This window comes from Corythoichthys intestinalis, chromosome 19, assembly GCF_030265065.1.
Source record: "Corythoichthys intestinalis isolate RoL2023-P3 chromosome 19, ASM3026506v1, whole genome shotgun sequence".
Lineage (NCBI taxonomy): Eukaryota > Metazoa > Chordata > Actinopteri > Syngnathiformes > Syngnathidae > Corythoichthys > Corythoichthys intestinalis.
The window spans coordinates 38,239,116-38,257,692 of record NC_080413.1 but is presented as its reverse complement, the minus strand read 5'-3'; the positions used below and the strand labels follow the sequence as shown (position 1 = coordinate 38,257,692).

The window sequence follows — 18,577 nt, the reverse complement described above, 5'->3', positions numbered from 1 at the left end:
AAACTAAAATGCTATGAAACAATGCAGACAAAAGCACCACAAAAATGGCAAAATAATAGTAAAGCAAATGGAAGTGAGCAAGGTGGCTCACCAGTGTAATGCCAGCCCTCAGCATAGGTGAGCTAGACAGTTGCCTAGGGTGTCATGTAGTGGAGGGGGCGCCAAATTGTTTTGGGGGAGAAATACTCGAGGGGACAAAAATAATCGTGCTATGTTTACCAAACATTTTCTAACATATCAAGTACATTTGAATATGAAACTGGTCGGAATCAGTGAGTCAGCTCATGACCTGGCACCCTGATCCTCTTGTTTTTTTCCCCTTGTGCTATTGTTGAGAATGAAAAGTGTTCAGAGAGGTTGCACATCATCTCACTGTCTTAGCAGCTAGCGCTATTGAAAAATGAATTCCTCACTTCTGACATTTAACGGAATTTAAAACTTTAAATATGAAACGGTCCAAGCTCTGCTGCTTTAAAGAGATCCACGGACATAGACTCGTAGTTGTTAAAACCCCTCTTTATGTTTTTGTTTTTTAAAAAAATTATAATTGTAACTGTGTTTAGTTTAAATATGAGGTCGCAATTGTTGTTGACGTCGCAATGCACTGTGGGCGGTGATGTCAACAGGTTATGCTGCTGGGCTTTCAGAATATGACTCTAGCGACATAAGCATGTCATCTGTTCAGCTCTTTCACTTTGAACCCGAGAGGACCATTAATGAGCATGAAAGCACTGTTGATATTTCACAAAACGAACAGCAAAAATAAAATGAACAGTGTAGCTGTCGCAATACAAGGAGTTGGAATTTATTGAGTGTTTTGCATCCACATTGTTTTTGTTTTCTACCTGTGTCGCAATACTGCCATCTTATGGTGAAATATGTTAATGTGAATACATAAAGTTCACGCGTTGTTTTGCGTGTACCACGAGAAGAGAGAAAGAGCGCGAACTCACGGACAGAAAGAAAAGAAAAGATGGAGGACGCTAACGAGAGAATACAGACTCACGAAGAAATTTAACAGCTCTCTTATGTTTGGACAGAAGGCGCACACGGTATGATTGTATTTTATTGTAATGGATGTTGTATTTTATTTTATGTATGTTTATTGATATTTTTTGTATGCTCTTTTAGTTTTTCACGGTGTTGCTCGCACAGCAAAAGGAGGAAATAAAGTCTGGCGAAATACATCAGTCGATTCGTGGCCATTTTCTGTTCCACTCAAATAGTTTGAGAGCCGTTACAGTGAAAAACGTGTCCTGTTAGGGCCAAATAAAAGACTTGTCCATCGTGGCCAAGTGAAAAATACGTGTTGGCCAAGTGAGGAACGTGGCCCAGTGTAAAACGTCGCAGCCAAGTGAAGACCGTTGTGGCCAAGAAGACGCGACCGTTGTGGCGAAGCGGTCCCGCTGGCCATAGTGGAGAAACTGGTCCCTTTGGTGAAGAAGACGGTGGCTCATGCGCCGTTGATGAAGTATACATCCCGCGACTTCCCGACGGAGGAGGCCTGTCGCTACCGGTGAGAGAGGGATTGCAGCCGACGAAGGAGGGCGATCGAGCGGCGAGGGATTAACGCGACTTCGGCGTGACGGTGCTACGTGAGATCGAAGCCTGCATCGACATCTTCATTTTCATGGATCGACAGCAGCTGGATTTCCAACTTTCAGCATCTTTACCAATGGAAATATAGCGGATTACAATTCATCTCATCAACACAAGTCTTCAATAAGCACAAGCTTCTCATGGAAACCAGGTCAGACTGTATCTACCACAATTAATATTTAAAAAATAAAATAAAATTTAAAAAAAAGGGTTACATGGACAAAAGTTAAAGACTGTTTTTTGGATATGTTTTAAGTTCTCTTCGTGTTGTGATACTAGTTTGGCAAAATATTGGTTTTACATTGTGAAATATTTGAAGTGCATTGTGCAGATATTTTGAAATGGAAAGTACTTCAGAAGCACGTGTTTTAGAGTACGTAATCAAAGCTCTAGAAGATGAAAAGTCTGCGTTAGAGATTAAATTATTGGATGATCTTGAAGACGCAGAAAAGGAAGAGATTGAAATACGTTTAAGTGAAATCCATGCAGACCTTGAAATACAAAATTTTGGTCAACATCCAATGCTACCTGCATTTGAAGTTGAAACAGGAGTTAGGCGTTCAGAGAGAGAAAAACATCTAACTGACAAAATGTTAGAATGGAAAAAAGATGACATAACAAGTAAAGAAAGGCATTTTATGTCAACCTATTTGCAATTTAAAGCCGAGGTTCAATTAACAAGATCCAAACTGAAGGTGGCATGCTCTAAGTTTGAGTTAAGTGATATGATTCAAAGGGTTGCAAAATGTGAGTCAGATGTAGGACAAAAGTATTTTCCTTTACGAACACTGATCACACCATCTCAAGACATAAGGAGAAAAATGGACAGTTGTAGCTCAGTCTCCACAGAAATAATAATGCTTCTAAAAAGGCGTTATGCAGATGTTGACAAAGAATTTGATGCACAAGCTACAAAAGAGTCACTAGCCCAGCTATTGCAAAGAGAAGATGCAAAGTCAATATTCGGCTCAACAGTGTCAAGACTTGAAAGTCGGTACAAAAGTTCTAGTGAGCATGAAAGTCAATTGTCTGCCAAAAAAGCCGAAGCAGCAGTACGTTTAGCTTCAAAACGAGCAGAAATAATAAGAGAAAGGGAAATCTCCGTGCAAAGGCAGGAGATACTAGCTCAGCAGGAAAGGTTGAAAATGTTGGAAAACCGAAGAGATCTTGAGGCAATAGAGGCAGAATACAATGCATATGTTGAAGAGGAATCAAAGATGAATGCTGAAATAAATGCTAGTGAAATAAAAGTCACTTCTAGTCAGCCTTCAATACAACAGAACATTGTCCCGCGCCCACAAGTTCTTCATGATCCAGCGCTAGCAACCTTACCTGATGTAAAAATTACACCGATTTCCCAAAATGTGTCGGTCCCACAAATTCATGATAGCAATACGGTGCTAAGGAACAGTGAAGTAGCGCTAGTTCAAGCGTTAAAAGAATCGCTTACTATGACTAGACTACCAGCCCCAGAGCCATTCATATTCAGTGGAGATCCGTTGAAGTTCATCGAATGGAACACCTGCTTTAAAGCTCTCATAGAAACTAGCTGTATTAATCCAGCACACAGACTGTTCTATTTGAAAAAATACCTAAGTGGAGAAGCACTTACTGTGCTAGAGGGGACATTTTACCGAAGCGATGAAGAAGCCTACCATCAAGCTTGGGATGCCTTGAATAAACGTTATGGCCATCCTTTTGTTGTCCAGAGAGCCTTCAGAGGAAAATTGAGCAGTTGGCCAAAAAATTGGGTCAAAAGAGTCTCTCAAATTGCGAGAGTTTAGTGATTTCCTCATTTCATGTAAAAATGCTATGCCCCATGTACAAGGCCTTAAGGTATTAGATGATTGTGAGGAAAATCAAAAAATACTTCTCAAGCTACCAGACTGGGCAACAACACGTTGGAATAGATATGTAACAAAAAGACTAGATGAAAAAAAAGAATATCCAAGTTTTGTAGAATTTGCTGAGTTTGTGGCTGAAGAAGCACGCATAGCATGCAATCCCGTTTCGTCCCTGTTTGCATTGCGAACATTCGACAAACCAGACAAAGAACAGAAGCGTATAAAGGCAAGTGTTCTAACTACTACGACAAAAGCGGTCAAAAGTACGAAGACTACAAGCACAGCTCAGCGTAACGAAGAACCCAGTGTTATCCCTTCTACTGGACTAAACAAACGAAAATTTGAATGCATCTGCTGTAAGCAAAGCCACTTTATCTACAAGTGTGAAAAATTTGCTGAAATGTCTCTTGCGGAAAGGAAAAGGTTCGTCATTGAGAATAATATGTGCTTTAGTTGCCTAAGAGTTGGTCACATTGCCAAAAATTGTCGTCAAAAGGCTTCCTGTAATATTTGTCGAAAAAATCATCCTACTCCACTTCATGAAGATCGTCAACAAGTGGACAAACCTGAAAGGCCACCAGAAGAAGAAAATGTTTCTGCAGTGTCAAATAATGTAAAAATTGACAATATTGACCGTACGTCAATGATTGTTCCCGTATGGTTATCTGGCGCAAGTAATAATGGACACGAGATCTTGGTTTATGCACTGCTAGATACACAAAGTAGCAATACCTTCATTGTCCAAGATATTTGTGAAAAAATCCAAGCAGTTACAGAGCCAGTTAAGCTGAAATTGACAACAATGACAGATAGGGGATCAGTTGTACAGAGTCAAAGAGTGGATGGGCTGAAAGTAAGAGGTTACTTTTCACAAGAATACATTGACTTACCAACCACATATACTCGAGATTACATGCCCCTTGAACAAAACAGTATTCCGACTCGTGAAACAACAAAACTGTGGGCACATCTTCAGAATATCTCAAAAGAAATGCCAGAATTGTTAGATTGTCCTGCAGCACTTCTAATTGGATACGATTGTGCAAGAGCTCTTAAACCAAGAAAAGTGATCCCAGGCAATGATTATGATCCTTATGCCATTAAAACAGACTTAGGTTGGAGTATAGTAGGATCCATTAAGCCTTGGACAAGTTCAGTGGAGGTGACCGGAGCGTGCCATCGTATTTCTGTTAAAGAACTGCCGTTCATCACTCCCTCCTCTATGATTAGAGCATTGGAGAAAGATTTTCTGGACACAAATCCTAAAGAAGGAACTATATCACAAGAGGACATTCAGTTTTTGCAGATCCTGAATGGAAAAATAAACGTCAATGAGGAAGGTCATTTGGAAATGCCATTACCTTTCAGAGAACGTCCACAGCTTCCAAATAACAAACAGCTTGCAATAAAGCGACTGAATCATTTGAAAGCAAAAATGGGAAGAAATGCTAAATACAAAGAAGACTATACAAGATTCATGAAAGGTGTCTTTGAAGATGGTGATGCAGAAGAAGCAGTAGACATACCTGCAGATGGTGTCACATGGTATATACCTCACCATGGGGTATATCACCCCCGAAAGCCAGAGAAGATAAGAGTCGTCTTCGACTGCTCTGCTAAATGTCAGAATACGTCTTTAAATGACCATCTTCTCACAGGCCCTGACTTAATTAATGCACTTATAGGAGTACTCTGCAGATTTAGAGAACATCAAGTTGCCATCACATGTGATGTAGAGAAAATGTTCCATCGCTTTCATGTTTCTCCAGAAGACAGAGACTTCTTAAGGTTCCTTTGGTGGCAGGATGGGAACACTAGTGCAGAGCCCAAAGAATATCGCATGCGTGTTCATATTTTTGGAGCAGCATCTTCGCCAGGATGTGCAAACTACGGCATCAAGTATCTTGCTCATCAATTTGAAAATGAATATCCCTTGGCAGCAAATTTCATTCTCAAAAACTTTTACGTGGATGATGGGCTGATCAGTGTTGATACAATCCAAACAGCAAAACAGTTAGTCTGTCAAGCACGAGAAGTTTGCGCAAAAGGAAAATTGCGTTTGCACAAATTTGTTTGCAACAAAAGAGAAGTCTTAGAGGTACTCCCAGAGTCAGAACATGCTAACAACAGCAAAGATGTCAGTCTGAACTATTCCGACATTCCAATGCAAAGTGTGCTCGGAGTCAAATGGGACGTAGAAGCAGACTCGCTCACGTTCAATGTCGCTTTCAAGGAAAAGCCAGCCACTCGCAGAGGAATCCTGGCAACAGTTGCAAGTGTTTATGATCCACTAGGATTTCTCTCTCCATATATTCTGACAGGAAAACAAATTCTTCAGGAAATGTGCAAGCGTGGCATAGGATGGGATGACCCAATTCCCCTCGCTTTGGAGACTCAATGGAAAACATGGCTAGATGATCTGAAAAATTTGCCCAAAATTCAAATACAAAGATGCTTCATTCCTGATAACATTGGCTCATTGCAAAGAATCGAGATGCATCATTTCTCGGATGCAAGCAGCAGTGGCTATGGACAGTGCTCATACATAAGGATCATAGGAGAAAATAAAGTACACTGTGCTCTCGTCATGGCAAAAGCCAGAGTAGCCCCAACGAGAGTAGTCACTATACCGCGTCTTGAGCTCACTGCGGCTGCTGTTTCTGCAGGAGTAAGCAACTTTCTTAGAGAAGAGCTCGAGCTAAAGATTGATGAAGAATTTTTCTGGACTGATTCTCAAGTGGTGCTCGGGTACATTAAGAACGAAGCAAGACGCTTTCATATTTTTGTCGCAAACAGAGTACAAAAGATCAGAGACTTGACAGATCCAAAACAATGGTTCCACATAGAAACTGATCAAAATCCAGCAGATCACGCTTCTAGGGGTCTCAAGGTGGCAGAGATCATTGACTCAAGTTGGTTAACTGGACCTAGATTTCTGTGGGAAAGACAACTTGTCACAAAACCACATTCTCCATCACTTTTAATTGGGGATCCTGAAGTGAAAGTCCTTAAAACTAGTGTTCTTGAGACAGATCGTTTTCTTGAGAGATTCTCCAGAATTTCAGATTGGAACATGGCAGTCAATGTTGTCGCAAGAATAAAGACACTTGTTAAAAAAGACAAATCAGAGCTTATTAGTGTTGAGGAGAGGCAAGCAGCTTCTCTAGCACTGATTCGTGCAGCACAGAAACATGCATTTGAAAAGGAGTTGGAGCAGTTGAGTCAAAAGTCCAACAAATTGCCCAAAAGTCACAAATTGCACCAACTTGATCCTTTCGTTGATAATGACCTGCTTAGAGTCGGAGGAAGGTTGAGAAAATCCTCAGCATCATTTGAACTGAGACATCCTGTGATTCTTCCTAAAGATGGAATTGTCACAAAACTGATTCTTGATCATTGCCACAAGAAAACACAACACCAAGGTCGTGGCCAAACACTGAACGCACTTCGAAGCAATGGCTATTGGATCTCAAGTGCCAGTAAAGTAGTGGCCAATTACATAAAAAACTGTGTCATTTGCAAAAGGGTGCGAGGGTCAACAGAGGAACAACGAATGGCTGACTTGCCAACTGATAGAGTAGATCCCTCACCCCCCTTCACTTACACAGGACTAGATTGTTTTGGTCCTTTTTTCACAAAACAAGGCAGAAAAGAATGCAAACGTTATGGACTCTTGTTTACGTGTCTAAGCTCGAGAGCCATTCACATCGAGATGTTAGAAGATCTCTCTACTGATTCGTTTATAAATGGTTTGAGATGTTTTATAGCGATCAGAGGGGCAGTCAGAAAGATCAGATCAGATCAAGGTACAAATTTTGTCGGAGCTCGTAATGAGTTTGAAAAGGGTCTCTCAGAACTTGACAAAGACAGAATTGCTACATATTTAGCTAAAAACCAATGTGACTTTCAAATGAATGTTCCTGAAGCAAGTCACCGAGGTGGTGTTTGGGAACGCCAAATCAGGACTGTTAGAAATGTTTTGAGTTCAGTCTTGGCACAAGTCACAGGAAGACTTGATGACACCTCACTGAGAACTTTCTTTTATGAGGCTATGTCAATTGTAAACAATCGACCACTCACCACGAACACTATCAATGATCCAAAGAGTGCAGAACCTTTGACGCCTAATCACTTACTCACAATGAAAGAGTCTATGCCACTTCCACCTCCAGGCAATTTTATCAGAGAAGATTTGTATGCTCGAAAGAGATGGCGAAAAATTCAGTATTTGTCTGAACAATTTTGGCATAGATGGCGCAAAGAGTACTTAACCAGTATAAGCTTAAGACAACAGTGGCATACATCCAAAAGAAATGTAAAAGTCGGAGATGTAGTGCTAATTAAGGAAGAGAACCTTCCTAGGAATGAATGGAAGCTAGCAAAGGTGGTTGAAGCCAACAAAGATGATGATGGTCTAGTGCGAAATGTCAAGGTTCAAGTGGGACAAAGGGATTTAGGAATCAAAGGTGAACGTATAAAACAGTTGTCCTACCTAGAGCGATCGGTTCAAAAATTAGTAGTATTAGTACAAAATGATTGAGTTCAAAAAAAAAAAAAAAAAAAAAAAGGTACGTTTCTAATGTTTTGTTAGGAAAATTACAATGTTGTATATTGTGTGAATATAAAACCTGTTGTAATTTTGGTGGCAGTGTAGCTGTCGCAATACAAGGAGTTGGAATTTATTGAGTGTTTTGCATCCACATTGTTTTTGTTTTCTACCTGTGTCGCAATACTGCCATCTTATGGTGAAATATGTTAATGTGAATACATAAAGTTCACGCGTTGTTTTGCGTGTACCGCGAGAAGAGAGAAAGAGCGCGAACTCACGGACAGAAAGAAAAGAAAAGATGGAGGACGCTAACGAGAGAATACAGACTCACGAAGAAATTTAACAGCTCTCTTATGTTTGGACAGAAGGCGCACACGGTATGATTGTATTTTATTGTAATGGATGTTGTATTTTATTTTATGTATGTTTATTGATATTTTTTGTATGCTCTTTTAGTTTTTCACGGTGTTGCTCGCACAGCAAAAGGAGGAAATAAAGTCTGGCGAAATACATCAGTCGATTCGTGGCCATTTTCTGTTCCACTCAAATAGTTTGAGAGCCGTTACAAACAGGAAAGACGGGATGAAAAAAGAGTAGGACAAAACCAGTAGTGTGGCAAGTTTGTCTCGTAACTCCAGTGATAGTGTCTCATTTGCTATCCATATCATTTACTGCTCAACAGATCATAATGACGCCTTATTTGCATATTGAGATATAAGAGGACTGTTGTGTAATTTATTTGTACTAAAAGCTCGTTCACTGCATGCAGGTGGCGTTCAAGACCACACTGTTTCTATAACATTAACTAACACTACAAGGTCCATGCTATTTTTTTTTTTACATCGATATTATGTTTATTTTTTATCGATCTATAAGCTGCAATCAGTAACTCAAGTCCTCAGATAAAAACCAACAAATCTGTTACGGTCCGTGAATATGAAAGCAAGGTTGGACCCAAAAGCGGACAACTATAACAGAGGGATTGCATACAAGGATTTATTAAACACCAAAAAACATGGGGCGCGAAAAGGGAGACAAAAAAAGGGTCCGTGACTGTAGGTCGGGACAATAAAATAAAAAATAAAAAAAAAACAGGGAAAAGACGAACACATGAAAAAACCAAGGCAAGGATGCAACTAGCAGCGAAGAGGTCCAAAATACAAATTGTCGAATGGCAGCAAGTTAATATCTCAGCAACCCGCCTAGGATCGGTTTAGACACAGCTGATGAGCTGGAATCCGATACAGGTACAATGTCGGGAACTCATCCCACAGCTCTGTGACAAAACAATCTGACCAGCAGCAGAATGTGACAAAATCAGGCCAGTCGTCATACTAGCTTTGCTAGTATAGAGCGCAGCCATTCTCCCAGTACAACCCAACCGCATCATTACCCCCAGCGTGCATTGCACGCGTAAAACATGGCGCCCTCCGTAGGTCAAAACATGAACTAAATATTATAGATTTTTAAATAAATGGCAATATTTTATGCGTTTCTAATAACATATTTTAGTTAAAGAGAAGAATTGTTGCTTATTTGAGCCTACAAGTCTTTAAGTCCATGGTTCATTTTAAGAAAGCAACCGAAAGGAGGTGAAAAAAAAACAGGCAGGGTAGAGGTATGTCTATCATTGTCTTAAATAAAAGTTACACATGAAAATAGTATTAGCTTCTTAGATAGCATTTAACCTGTTGACTTACCCACTACTACATCCATGCAACTCTGCGCAAGCAGCCCTGGTAGTTTGGTATTGAATAAGTATGCAATCTAGATACCTTCAGGTGAACCATACACAATGATGGACATACACCCCTTAAACTGTGAAAATACAATATTTCTTTTATTAAAGGGATCCACGGATAGAAAGACTTACAGTTCTTAAAAGATATATGTTAGTACAAGTTATTATCATTTGATATTGAAAACCCTCTTGACATTTTCGTTTTTTATACAATTTGTAAAATTATTTTAACTAGTAGCTCGCCCTTGTTGTTGACGTCGCAGGGTGGTGACGTCACAGGGCCACGCTGCGAAAATTCCACCTGTCACTCTTAAAAAAAAAAAAAAAAAAAGTGTCACTCTTTAATTATATATGGTAGTGGTTTAAATATGCCACAAGGTGTCAATGGCGAGTTTTAAATTACCGTATTTTTCGGACTATAAGTCGCACTGGAGTATAAGTCGCATTTTGGGGGGAAATTTATCTGATAAAATCCAACAAATAGAACATATATGTCATCTTGAAAGGCAATTTAAAATAAAAATACAATGGAGAACAACATGCTGAATAAGTGTACAGTGTGATAATGTTACATGATGCATGAACAACGAAATGCAAATGTGGCCAGTATGTTAATGTAACATAGCTATCAAGAGTTATTCAGATAACTATAACATAAAGAACATGCTAACAAGTTTACCAAACCATCAGTATCACTCCAAAACACCAAAATAACATGTGAAATGATATAATAATTAGGGCTGTCAAACGATTAAATTTTTTTAATCGAGTTAATTACAGCTTAAAAATTAATTAATCGTAATTAATCGCAATTAATCGCAATTCAAACCATCTATAAAATATGCCATATTTTTCTGTAAATTATATATATATTCTGTAAAATAATTTATTGGAATGGAAAGATAAGACACAAGATGGATATATACATTCAACATACGGTACATAAGGACTGTAGTGGGCATTTCACTCTACTGTCATTTAAATCTGTCTATGCTGTCCTCACTCCGAAGCGTCTACTTTTTCCAAAGCTAGACAGCTAGTGAACGACGCCTTAATAATCAGACTTCTTCCTTTTTCATCTGATTTATTAATAAAATGGCCTCAAACCATTGTCCTCTTTAGACCGTAGTGAAACTACAAAAAAAAAGTACACAAGCATTGCATTAGCAACAACGTTAGCTTAGCACGCTATACAGGTTCACTAAACATAAACAAAAAGCGTCTCATACAAAAAATATAACATTTCGCTTATTAACATAATATGTACATTCTTTACAACAACCATACTTACGGACAAATCTTGTCCAAGGATCATATAAGCACAACATTACAACGTAGACATCAGCGCGAGACGTCGTGCAGCCATATTGAACTGGCAAGAAAGCAATAAACCATGTCGCAAAGCGACCACAAGAGTTCGCTGTTAGACAGCACAAAAAACCTTGCTGTAAAACTTACCAAAAGGCAGAATACTGTCTGAGCGGGACATGTGCGTTAGTTGCGTCAAATATTTTAACGTGATTAATTAAAAAAATTAATTACCACGCGTTAACGCGATAATTTTGACAGCCCTAATAATAATGTGTTAATAATTTCACACATAAGTCACTCCAGAGTATAAGTCGCAGCCCCAGCCAAACCATGAAAAAAAACATCGACTTATAGTCCGAAAAATACGGTTATTGGGGATAAAGCCAATGAGTGCGTTTTCCCTTTAGTGACGCTGTAGTTTCTTTAATCCACAGTAGGAGAAAGGAGAGTGGACACAGGCATTCAGATTCGTAGCTCGGACCGCGCTGTTTATTGGCATAAGCTTCGGCAACTCTTTCACAACACACATAAGTAACATATAGTGAAAATACTACAAAACTAACACTCATATCTCTCTAAAAATGTCACCAAGAAGAAAAGTGCTTCAATCTGTATTACTGAGGCCCTATTCTCACACAGTTAACACAACAATGCAAAGAGAACTGGCATCACAATCAAAATAGATGCGCAAAATACACATAAAACTTACTCAGACTTTGGGCAAACTCTATTTAAACATTTTAGCAACTCCTTTAGCTCAACAAACACACTGGATGGCAATATCTAGTCACAATACACAAATTATGATGCTGAGAGTCATTTTCAGTGTCCTTTGAAGACAACACTCAAATTAACGTGAATCACAATAGACCTTGCCTGGTACACCAGACTCACCGCTGTTCCAGCTATTGAGTCTGGCCACCATTCAGCGGATACAATTTCCAGGGCGGAGCAAGCCACAGCTAACAGACAGCAGAGTGGACCAATCAGCGACGGGCAGACGTGACGTTAGTAAAACGACGAGGGCAGGACGAGGGACTTGCGCGCAGAAGTAAACATACGAGGAGAGCGGAGTTTATTCAACATGGCTAGCACAAGACAGACTGTTGTCAATGACTCGTGTCGATTTGTTTTTGGTAATTTAAAACTGATTTTACCGTGGATTGGAACATATTCTCGGCTCTCCTGTTCACCATCTGTGTTGTTGTGGAGACGCCTTTCGACGCGCAAGAGTGACGTTGCTCGTTAAGAACACGTCACGCAAATAAACGAATCTTATTTGTCGATTGATTTTGTACCTGGTCGAGAGGCCGTTAATGGGCTGGGTCCCAGACTTTTCTCTCAGTGTTTGAAAAATACAGGGAGAACAGTCTGGCCGTGCCAGGCAACAATAGACCCAGTCTAAAAAAATAAACAGGCAGCTACGGCGTCAGTCGAGGGATAAAACGCACTCATTGGCTTGATGTCTTATTAATGTAAAACTCGCCATTGACCCCTTGTGGTGTATTAAAATCACTACCTTACATAGTTAGAGTGACTGTGAAGTACGGCAGCGTGGCCCTGTGACGTCACGGCCCTGCGACGTCAATAACAATGGCGAGCTACTAGTTTATTTTTTTATTTAAAATTTAAAAAATATTTTTATTTAAAACAAAATTTATTAAAACGAAAACATTAAGAGGGTTTTAATATCAAATTATTATTACTCGTACTAAAATTTATCTTTTAGGAACTACATGTCTTTTTATCTGTGGTTCCCTTTAAAAATAGCTTTTTGTGGGGGCTGCCAGCTGCACTTTCGCCTAGAGCACCTAATACCCAGGTCTCCCATTGCCACTATGGTCAGAGAAAATGCACACAACAATCGCAAACCAGCAAGAGTGGAACCAGAGGAACAAAGGAACGATTCGATCTTCCTGGTGTGTGTGCTGCGCATAAGACTGGGAGCATGAGCATGCGTAAGAGTTCATAAGTAAGGTGACCAATTCAAAAGTCTTTTCCTTGATCTGAGATCTGACAAAATACTACTGCCACGGGACCTTAGTGACAGTAGAAGCCTTTTGATCTTTTGCACCAAACACTTCAGCCTCTAGTATTCATGTGATCTGTCAAGACGAGCATGTTACAGATGTTTTAGAAGTCGTGGTCAGGCACAGAAAAATTCATTTTAGACCAGATTCATTGTTCCCTCAGTGTTAAAATGTGTCAGCTCAGCAGCTTTCTTTGGCCTGAGTCTTCCTCTCAATACCCCTAGGACCATTTTTATTTTAACTTTCAATGTGTGACTTCATGTGAGTCCAATAAAACTTCTCGAAACAGACAATAGGTCTTATCACTACTTAAGTGGCCCAGCGGGTCATCTAAGTACTTAAATACAGTATCTATGAACTTTTCTGGGAGCAGCAGTTGGTTGCAAATTGATTTACAGTGTTACCTCGACATACGATCCCTTCGACACACGATCTTTTCGACATCTGACGTAAAATTAGACTCGCCATTTGTTTCTACATCCGACGACATGCTCGAAATGCGACGATTTTTGACAGTGCCACAGTTTCTTTGTTTTGCCGGAAGACGCACGCACGGCTGATTTTCTTGTGAGAGAAATCAACACTGGATCCAAAAAGGTTAGTGCAGGTGGAGAAAAAAAGAAAAGGTGACGCTTACCATTGAAAATAAATTGTAAATGATAGCAAAATGCAACCCCTAGCAAAAAGTATGGAATCACCAGTGTCGGACGAGCGCTCAGTCAGACATTTTATCATGTAGAACAAACTCAGATAAAAAGCTTGAAAAATAATGAATTAGTTCAAAAGTAAACCTTTTTAGCATTCAGAAACACTAAAAGAAAGGAAATAAAAACTTGTGGTGGTCAGTAAATGTTACTTTTACAGAGCAAGTGCAGGGAAATATATATGGAATCACTCCATTCTGAGGAAAAAAAAATATGGAATCATGAGAAACAAACAAAGAAATAACAAAACATATCTCGAGTATTTAGTAGCACCACCTCTGGCTTTTATGACAGCTTGCAGTCTCTGAGGCATGGACTTGATGAGTATTCTTCATCAATTTGGTGCCAACTCTCTTTGATTGCAGTTGCCAGATCATCCTTGCGGGTCGGGTCCTTGCTGTGGACTTCAGTTTTTTTCCATTTCCACGACAGGTTTTCAATAGTTCGTTAAAAACATTTCTTATCACAGGCAATAGTAAGTGGTTTATTACCTGACACACCCACATCATGGAATGGGAAAAGGTCAGAGCACATCCGCACCGAAGAAAACAAACATCAGCTGTTCCAGTGAGATTTACAAAGATGACTGCCAGAAGAAAACATCAAAATTCCCTCAGTCCTAGATGATATGGGGCTGCATGTCAGGCAAAGGCATTGGGGAGAAGGCTGTGGTTAAATCTTCAATAAATGTAAAAGTTAAAATTGAAATTTTAGACAGCTTTCTTATCCCTTCAATTGAAAATATGTTTGTCATTTTCAAAGATGACAATGCATCATGCCACAGAGCTAAAACTGTTAAAGCATTCCTTGGAGAAAGACTCATCCAGTCAATGTCATGGCCTGCAAATAGCCCAGAACTCAACCCTATTAAAAACCTGTGTTGGAAATTGAAAAAAAAAAAAAAAAAAAATGGTCCATAGCAAGGATCCGACCTGCAAGGATGATCTGGCAACTGCAATCAAAGAGAGTACCAAATTGATGAAAAATACTCATCAAGTCCATGCCTCAGAGACTGCAAGCTGTCATAAAAGCCAGAGGTTGTGCTACTGAATACTAGAGATGTGTTTTGATTGACATTTCTTGGTTTGTTTCTCATGATTCCATATTTTTTTTCCTCAGAATGGAGTGATTCCATATATATTTCCCTGCACTTGCTCTATAAAAGTGACATTTCCTGATCACCACAATGTTTTTTATTCATTTCTTTTAGTGTTTCTAAATGCTAAAGAGTTGCACTTTTGAATGAATTCATTATTTTTTCAAGCTTTTTTCAAGAGTTTGTTCTACATGATAAAATGTCTGAGTGCTCGTCCGAGACTGGTGATTCCATACTTTTTGCTCGGGGTTGTATAAGCATGGTGTGTGCTTCCATGAACTGGGTTGACAATATGGCCATAGAATGTCGATCTCGGCCGGCGGTCCTCCTCCCTTCACCAGTCTTAATAAGTTAAGGTGAAAGTTCTTACTGTGGTAACATCACCAAAGAAATCGCCAGCTTCGTCAGGTTTCCAATCATTTATTCCATCAACTTGTGCAACACAACACACCTAGTGTTAACGCCAGCATCAAAACAGAAAATAAAATTGAACCACGCTCTCTTGCTCACCGTCACGTCAGCCCCGCGATGCGTTCAGGTACAGCAAAAAAAGTCTGCCACATTAGAACCCGATTCGTTACATTATTACAGGAATTATTATTATAATTCATTCATTTTCCATGCCGCTTATTCCTCACGAGGGTCGCGGAGGTGCTGGAGCCTATCCCAGCTAACTTCGGGCAGTAGGCAGGGGACACCCTGAATCATAATTTATTTTTTTGCTCTTTTTAATTGCTATTTGCAAAAGTAACAGCAGTATTTATTAAGGATTAGTGTAGGTTTTTGGGCTATGGAACGAATTAATGGAATTATAATTAAAGATGCACCGATACCAATACTAGTATCGGCAGGGGGCGCCGATCCGGCCCAAAATGGTGGTATCGGTATCGGCGAGTACCAACAAAGACGGCGCCGATACCATTTACCGGTCCATTATTATAACATTTGATCGCAGCCTTTTTTTTTCTCCTGGCGCTCATTACACTTTGTCTCTGTGTTGTGTGATGACACGTGAACACCAAGCAGCTATCGCTATTGGCCTGCTCCAGACCAATGAGAACGGGCCAATAGCCACTCCTGACCAATGACAAGGCCGCTTGGCGGCACCGACATGGCGGCGGTCGGGGAATATTTTAAAATAGAAATCCCGTCAATTAAAATCAATGGCTGCATGCAAGATTTGTGGCCTGAAAGTTTCGAGATGTGGAGTTAAATCAGCAGTTTCAATACCTCGAACCTGATAAAACATTTGAAGACGAAACGTGAACGAACACAACGAGTTTGAGCCTGCAAGAGCAGGACTGCTATCCAGAGGAAGGGCGCTGGACCGGTGCAACAATCTCTGGTCAGTTCACTACGTCAACTTTACTTTGTCTTTTACTTAAAGAAATGCTGCGGTAATTTGGGAACTGTTTCCAAAGTAGGGTTGCCACCTTTCAGAAATAGAAATAAGGGATAAAAAAAAAAAGGAGGCTAATAGAGAGACGGGATGCTGTGGTAAATTGTTATTACTTATAATTGTTAGCGTCCGCAAATGCGGAAACAAGGTTGGACCTCGAAGCGGGCAACAAGCGGGGGATACGTACAAGGGTTTAATGATTGCAAACAAAAATAACACGCGATCGCGGGATAGTAGAAATAACAAAAGGAGTCCGTGACAGCAGGTCGACGGAGCTCAATACTACAAACTCGAAGGTGAACTAAGACGATAGGCAGCGAGCCAAAAAGCCAAATTAAAAACACTCAAATACCTGCACAGGGTAGAGGTTACAAATGAGTGCAGCACACTAACAGAAAAAACCCAATGCAGGTGCGTAACAAGCAAATGTAGCGAGACTATAGTGCGAGATGTCAAATGGCGATCAGCAAAGCAAATATCTCGGCAGCCTTCTCTGAGCTCACCCGTGCTTAAATGCTGCGTTGAGGAGCCCGCATTGGATTCAGGTGCGACGTCAGGAACGCCCCCACTTTGGGGGGGCGGATTATATATATATATAAACGGGGTGGTATCGGTATGGTATTGGTATCGGCCGATACTGCACAGCCAGGTAACGGTATCGGGGCCAAAAAATGGTATTGGTGCAACACTAATTATAATGTATTCTTATGGAAAAATCCTGGTCAACATACACCATTTTGACTTACAAACAAGGTCCTGGAACCAATTAACTTCGCATGTAGAAGTACCACAGTATTTGAAGGCTTACTCAAACTATGCGGCTCTTTCGACCTTAGCTCTTTTTATTATTTTATAACACTTGATTTACTTGAAGATGTATACCTTTATTTGCTCAGTCAGTACTGATCCAAATGACAAATTTCAACATTTTTTCCAAAGCATGGGGATTTCTGAGAGAGGAGTATGTCCTAAATGCAAGGGCGTATGTTTGCAAAGGGACGGTCGGGACATAACACTTTTCAGGATGCTCAAATTGTACCCAACAACTTTTAAGCAACCTTAATTGCATTATATAATGAGTTCAGGTCATTTAGATTGTCTTTCTATATGTTGAAATGATAGAATTTATTATATAAAATGTAGAATGCCGTATATAGAATTTGTATTTGTTGTTATTAAGCACATACATCTAAACGTTGGTCATTTTTCACCTAAATCAAGAAAAAAAATTGCTATCAAATAATGTTTTGAACTTATCGTAATGTATTTTGATTTAAGAACATTTCTGACATTTCAAAGCTTTTTTTAAGATTAAATATACTAAAATATTGTTTAAAATAAGTCTTTTAAGATTTTCAGCTAGCAATTTTTCTAAGAAATCTGAGTAAAATTTACTTGAAGCACTGGCAGATAATTTTACTTATTTCTAGTAGATTTACACTATAATGAAGGGAATTTAACTAGTTTTAAGAAGGTGTGTTTTTGCAGTGTAGTCAGAATTCTGACTTCAAATTGACAATTCTGAGAATAAAGTCAGAATTCTCATTTTAAAAGTGAGAATTTTTGTTTTTCTTCACTGGCCCTAATCCTCCTCTGCAATGTTCAAATTATGACATATAGTTTCCCCTCCCTCTCAAACCAAAACCAATCACCTTAATAAATTTAGGAGCTAAGAATCACAACAGTAACTTAACACTGTCACAAAAGAATATGGAATGGGAGGACTTTGAAAAACAAAGTTAATTCTGATTTGTCTATCTCCTATGTTAGCTTTTCCACTGGTCAACCCAGTGGTCATTGTGTGGAAGGCCAGAATCCTGGAGAAAGCCAAACAAAGACAGTGAAGGAAAACTAAAGTGACACACGTCTACCGCACAGTGTGACGCAGAACAATGCTTACAGCCAGTAAAAAATTATGTATATTGGTGGGAATTGCCATCCAAGAATTTGCTTCACATGTATTTTCCCACCAAACACTCACACACACACTCGCTCTCTCTGTCACTCTCCTCCCAAATGGACATGGAGCTCATGGTAGGAAAGGAAGCAAATTAACTCCTATCCTTCCTGCCGCCGATCAGTTCACGTATCTACTTCCCAGAATTGTTTGGTGCCAAGCAGATGACACATAAGCCAAATATGACTATAGTCACTTTATTTAAAGCTGCTAAATATGAATAAGTCAATCATTTTTGTGAGAGTAAGTACACAAAACGGCATTTGTCCATAGATAAGCCGCAGCTGTCCTCACTGTATTATGGGATATTTACACCAATAGAATTTAACCTGTAACAATATATTTGA

The 18,577-nt window shown here is 39.6% G+C and overlaps 2 protein-coding genes across 2 annotated transcripts; both read left to right on the top strand.

Moving 5' to 3' along the window:
* The first annotated feature begins 961 nt into the window (after window positions 1-961).
* Window positions 962-3,383, top strand: LOC130907380 (uncharacterized). The gene is made up of 2 exons (XM_057822381.1): window positions 962-1,052; window positions 1,132-3,383. Exon 2 carries the CDS (start codon window positions 1,941-1,943, stop codon window positions 3,381-3,383), a length of 1,443 nt encoding a protein of 480 aa, XP_057678364.1. The 5' UTR covers window positions 962-1,052; window positions 1,132-1,940.
* LOC130907254 (uncharacterized) lies at window positions 3,326-8,558 on the top strand. The gene is made up of 2 exons (XM_057822114.1): window positions 3,326-8,369; window positions 8,449-8,558. Exon 1 carries the CDS (start codon window positions 3,412-3,414, stop codon window positions 7,981-7,983), a length of 4,572 nt encoding a protein of 1,523 aa, XP_057678097.1. The 5' UTR covers window positions 3,326-3,411; the 3' UTR covers window positions 7,984-8,369; window positions 8,449-8,558.
* The last annotated feature ends 10,019 nt before the right edge of the window (window positions 8,559-18,577 follow it).

Excerpts from the sequence above, each read along its gene's own strand:
- LOC130907380 (XM_057822381.1), top strand. The coding sequence starts at position 1,941 with ATGGAAAGTACTTCAGAAGCACGTGTTTTAGAGTACGTAATCAAAGCT.
- LOC130907254 (XM_057822114.1), top strand. The coding sequence starts at position 3,412 with ATGCCCCATGTACAAGGCCTTAAGGTATTAGATGATTGTGAGGAAAAT.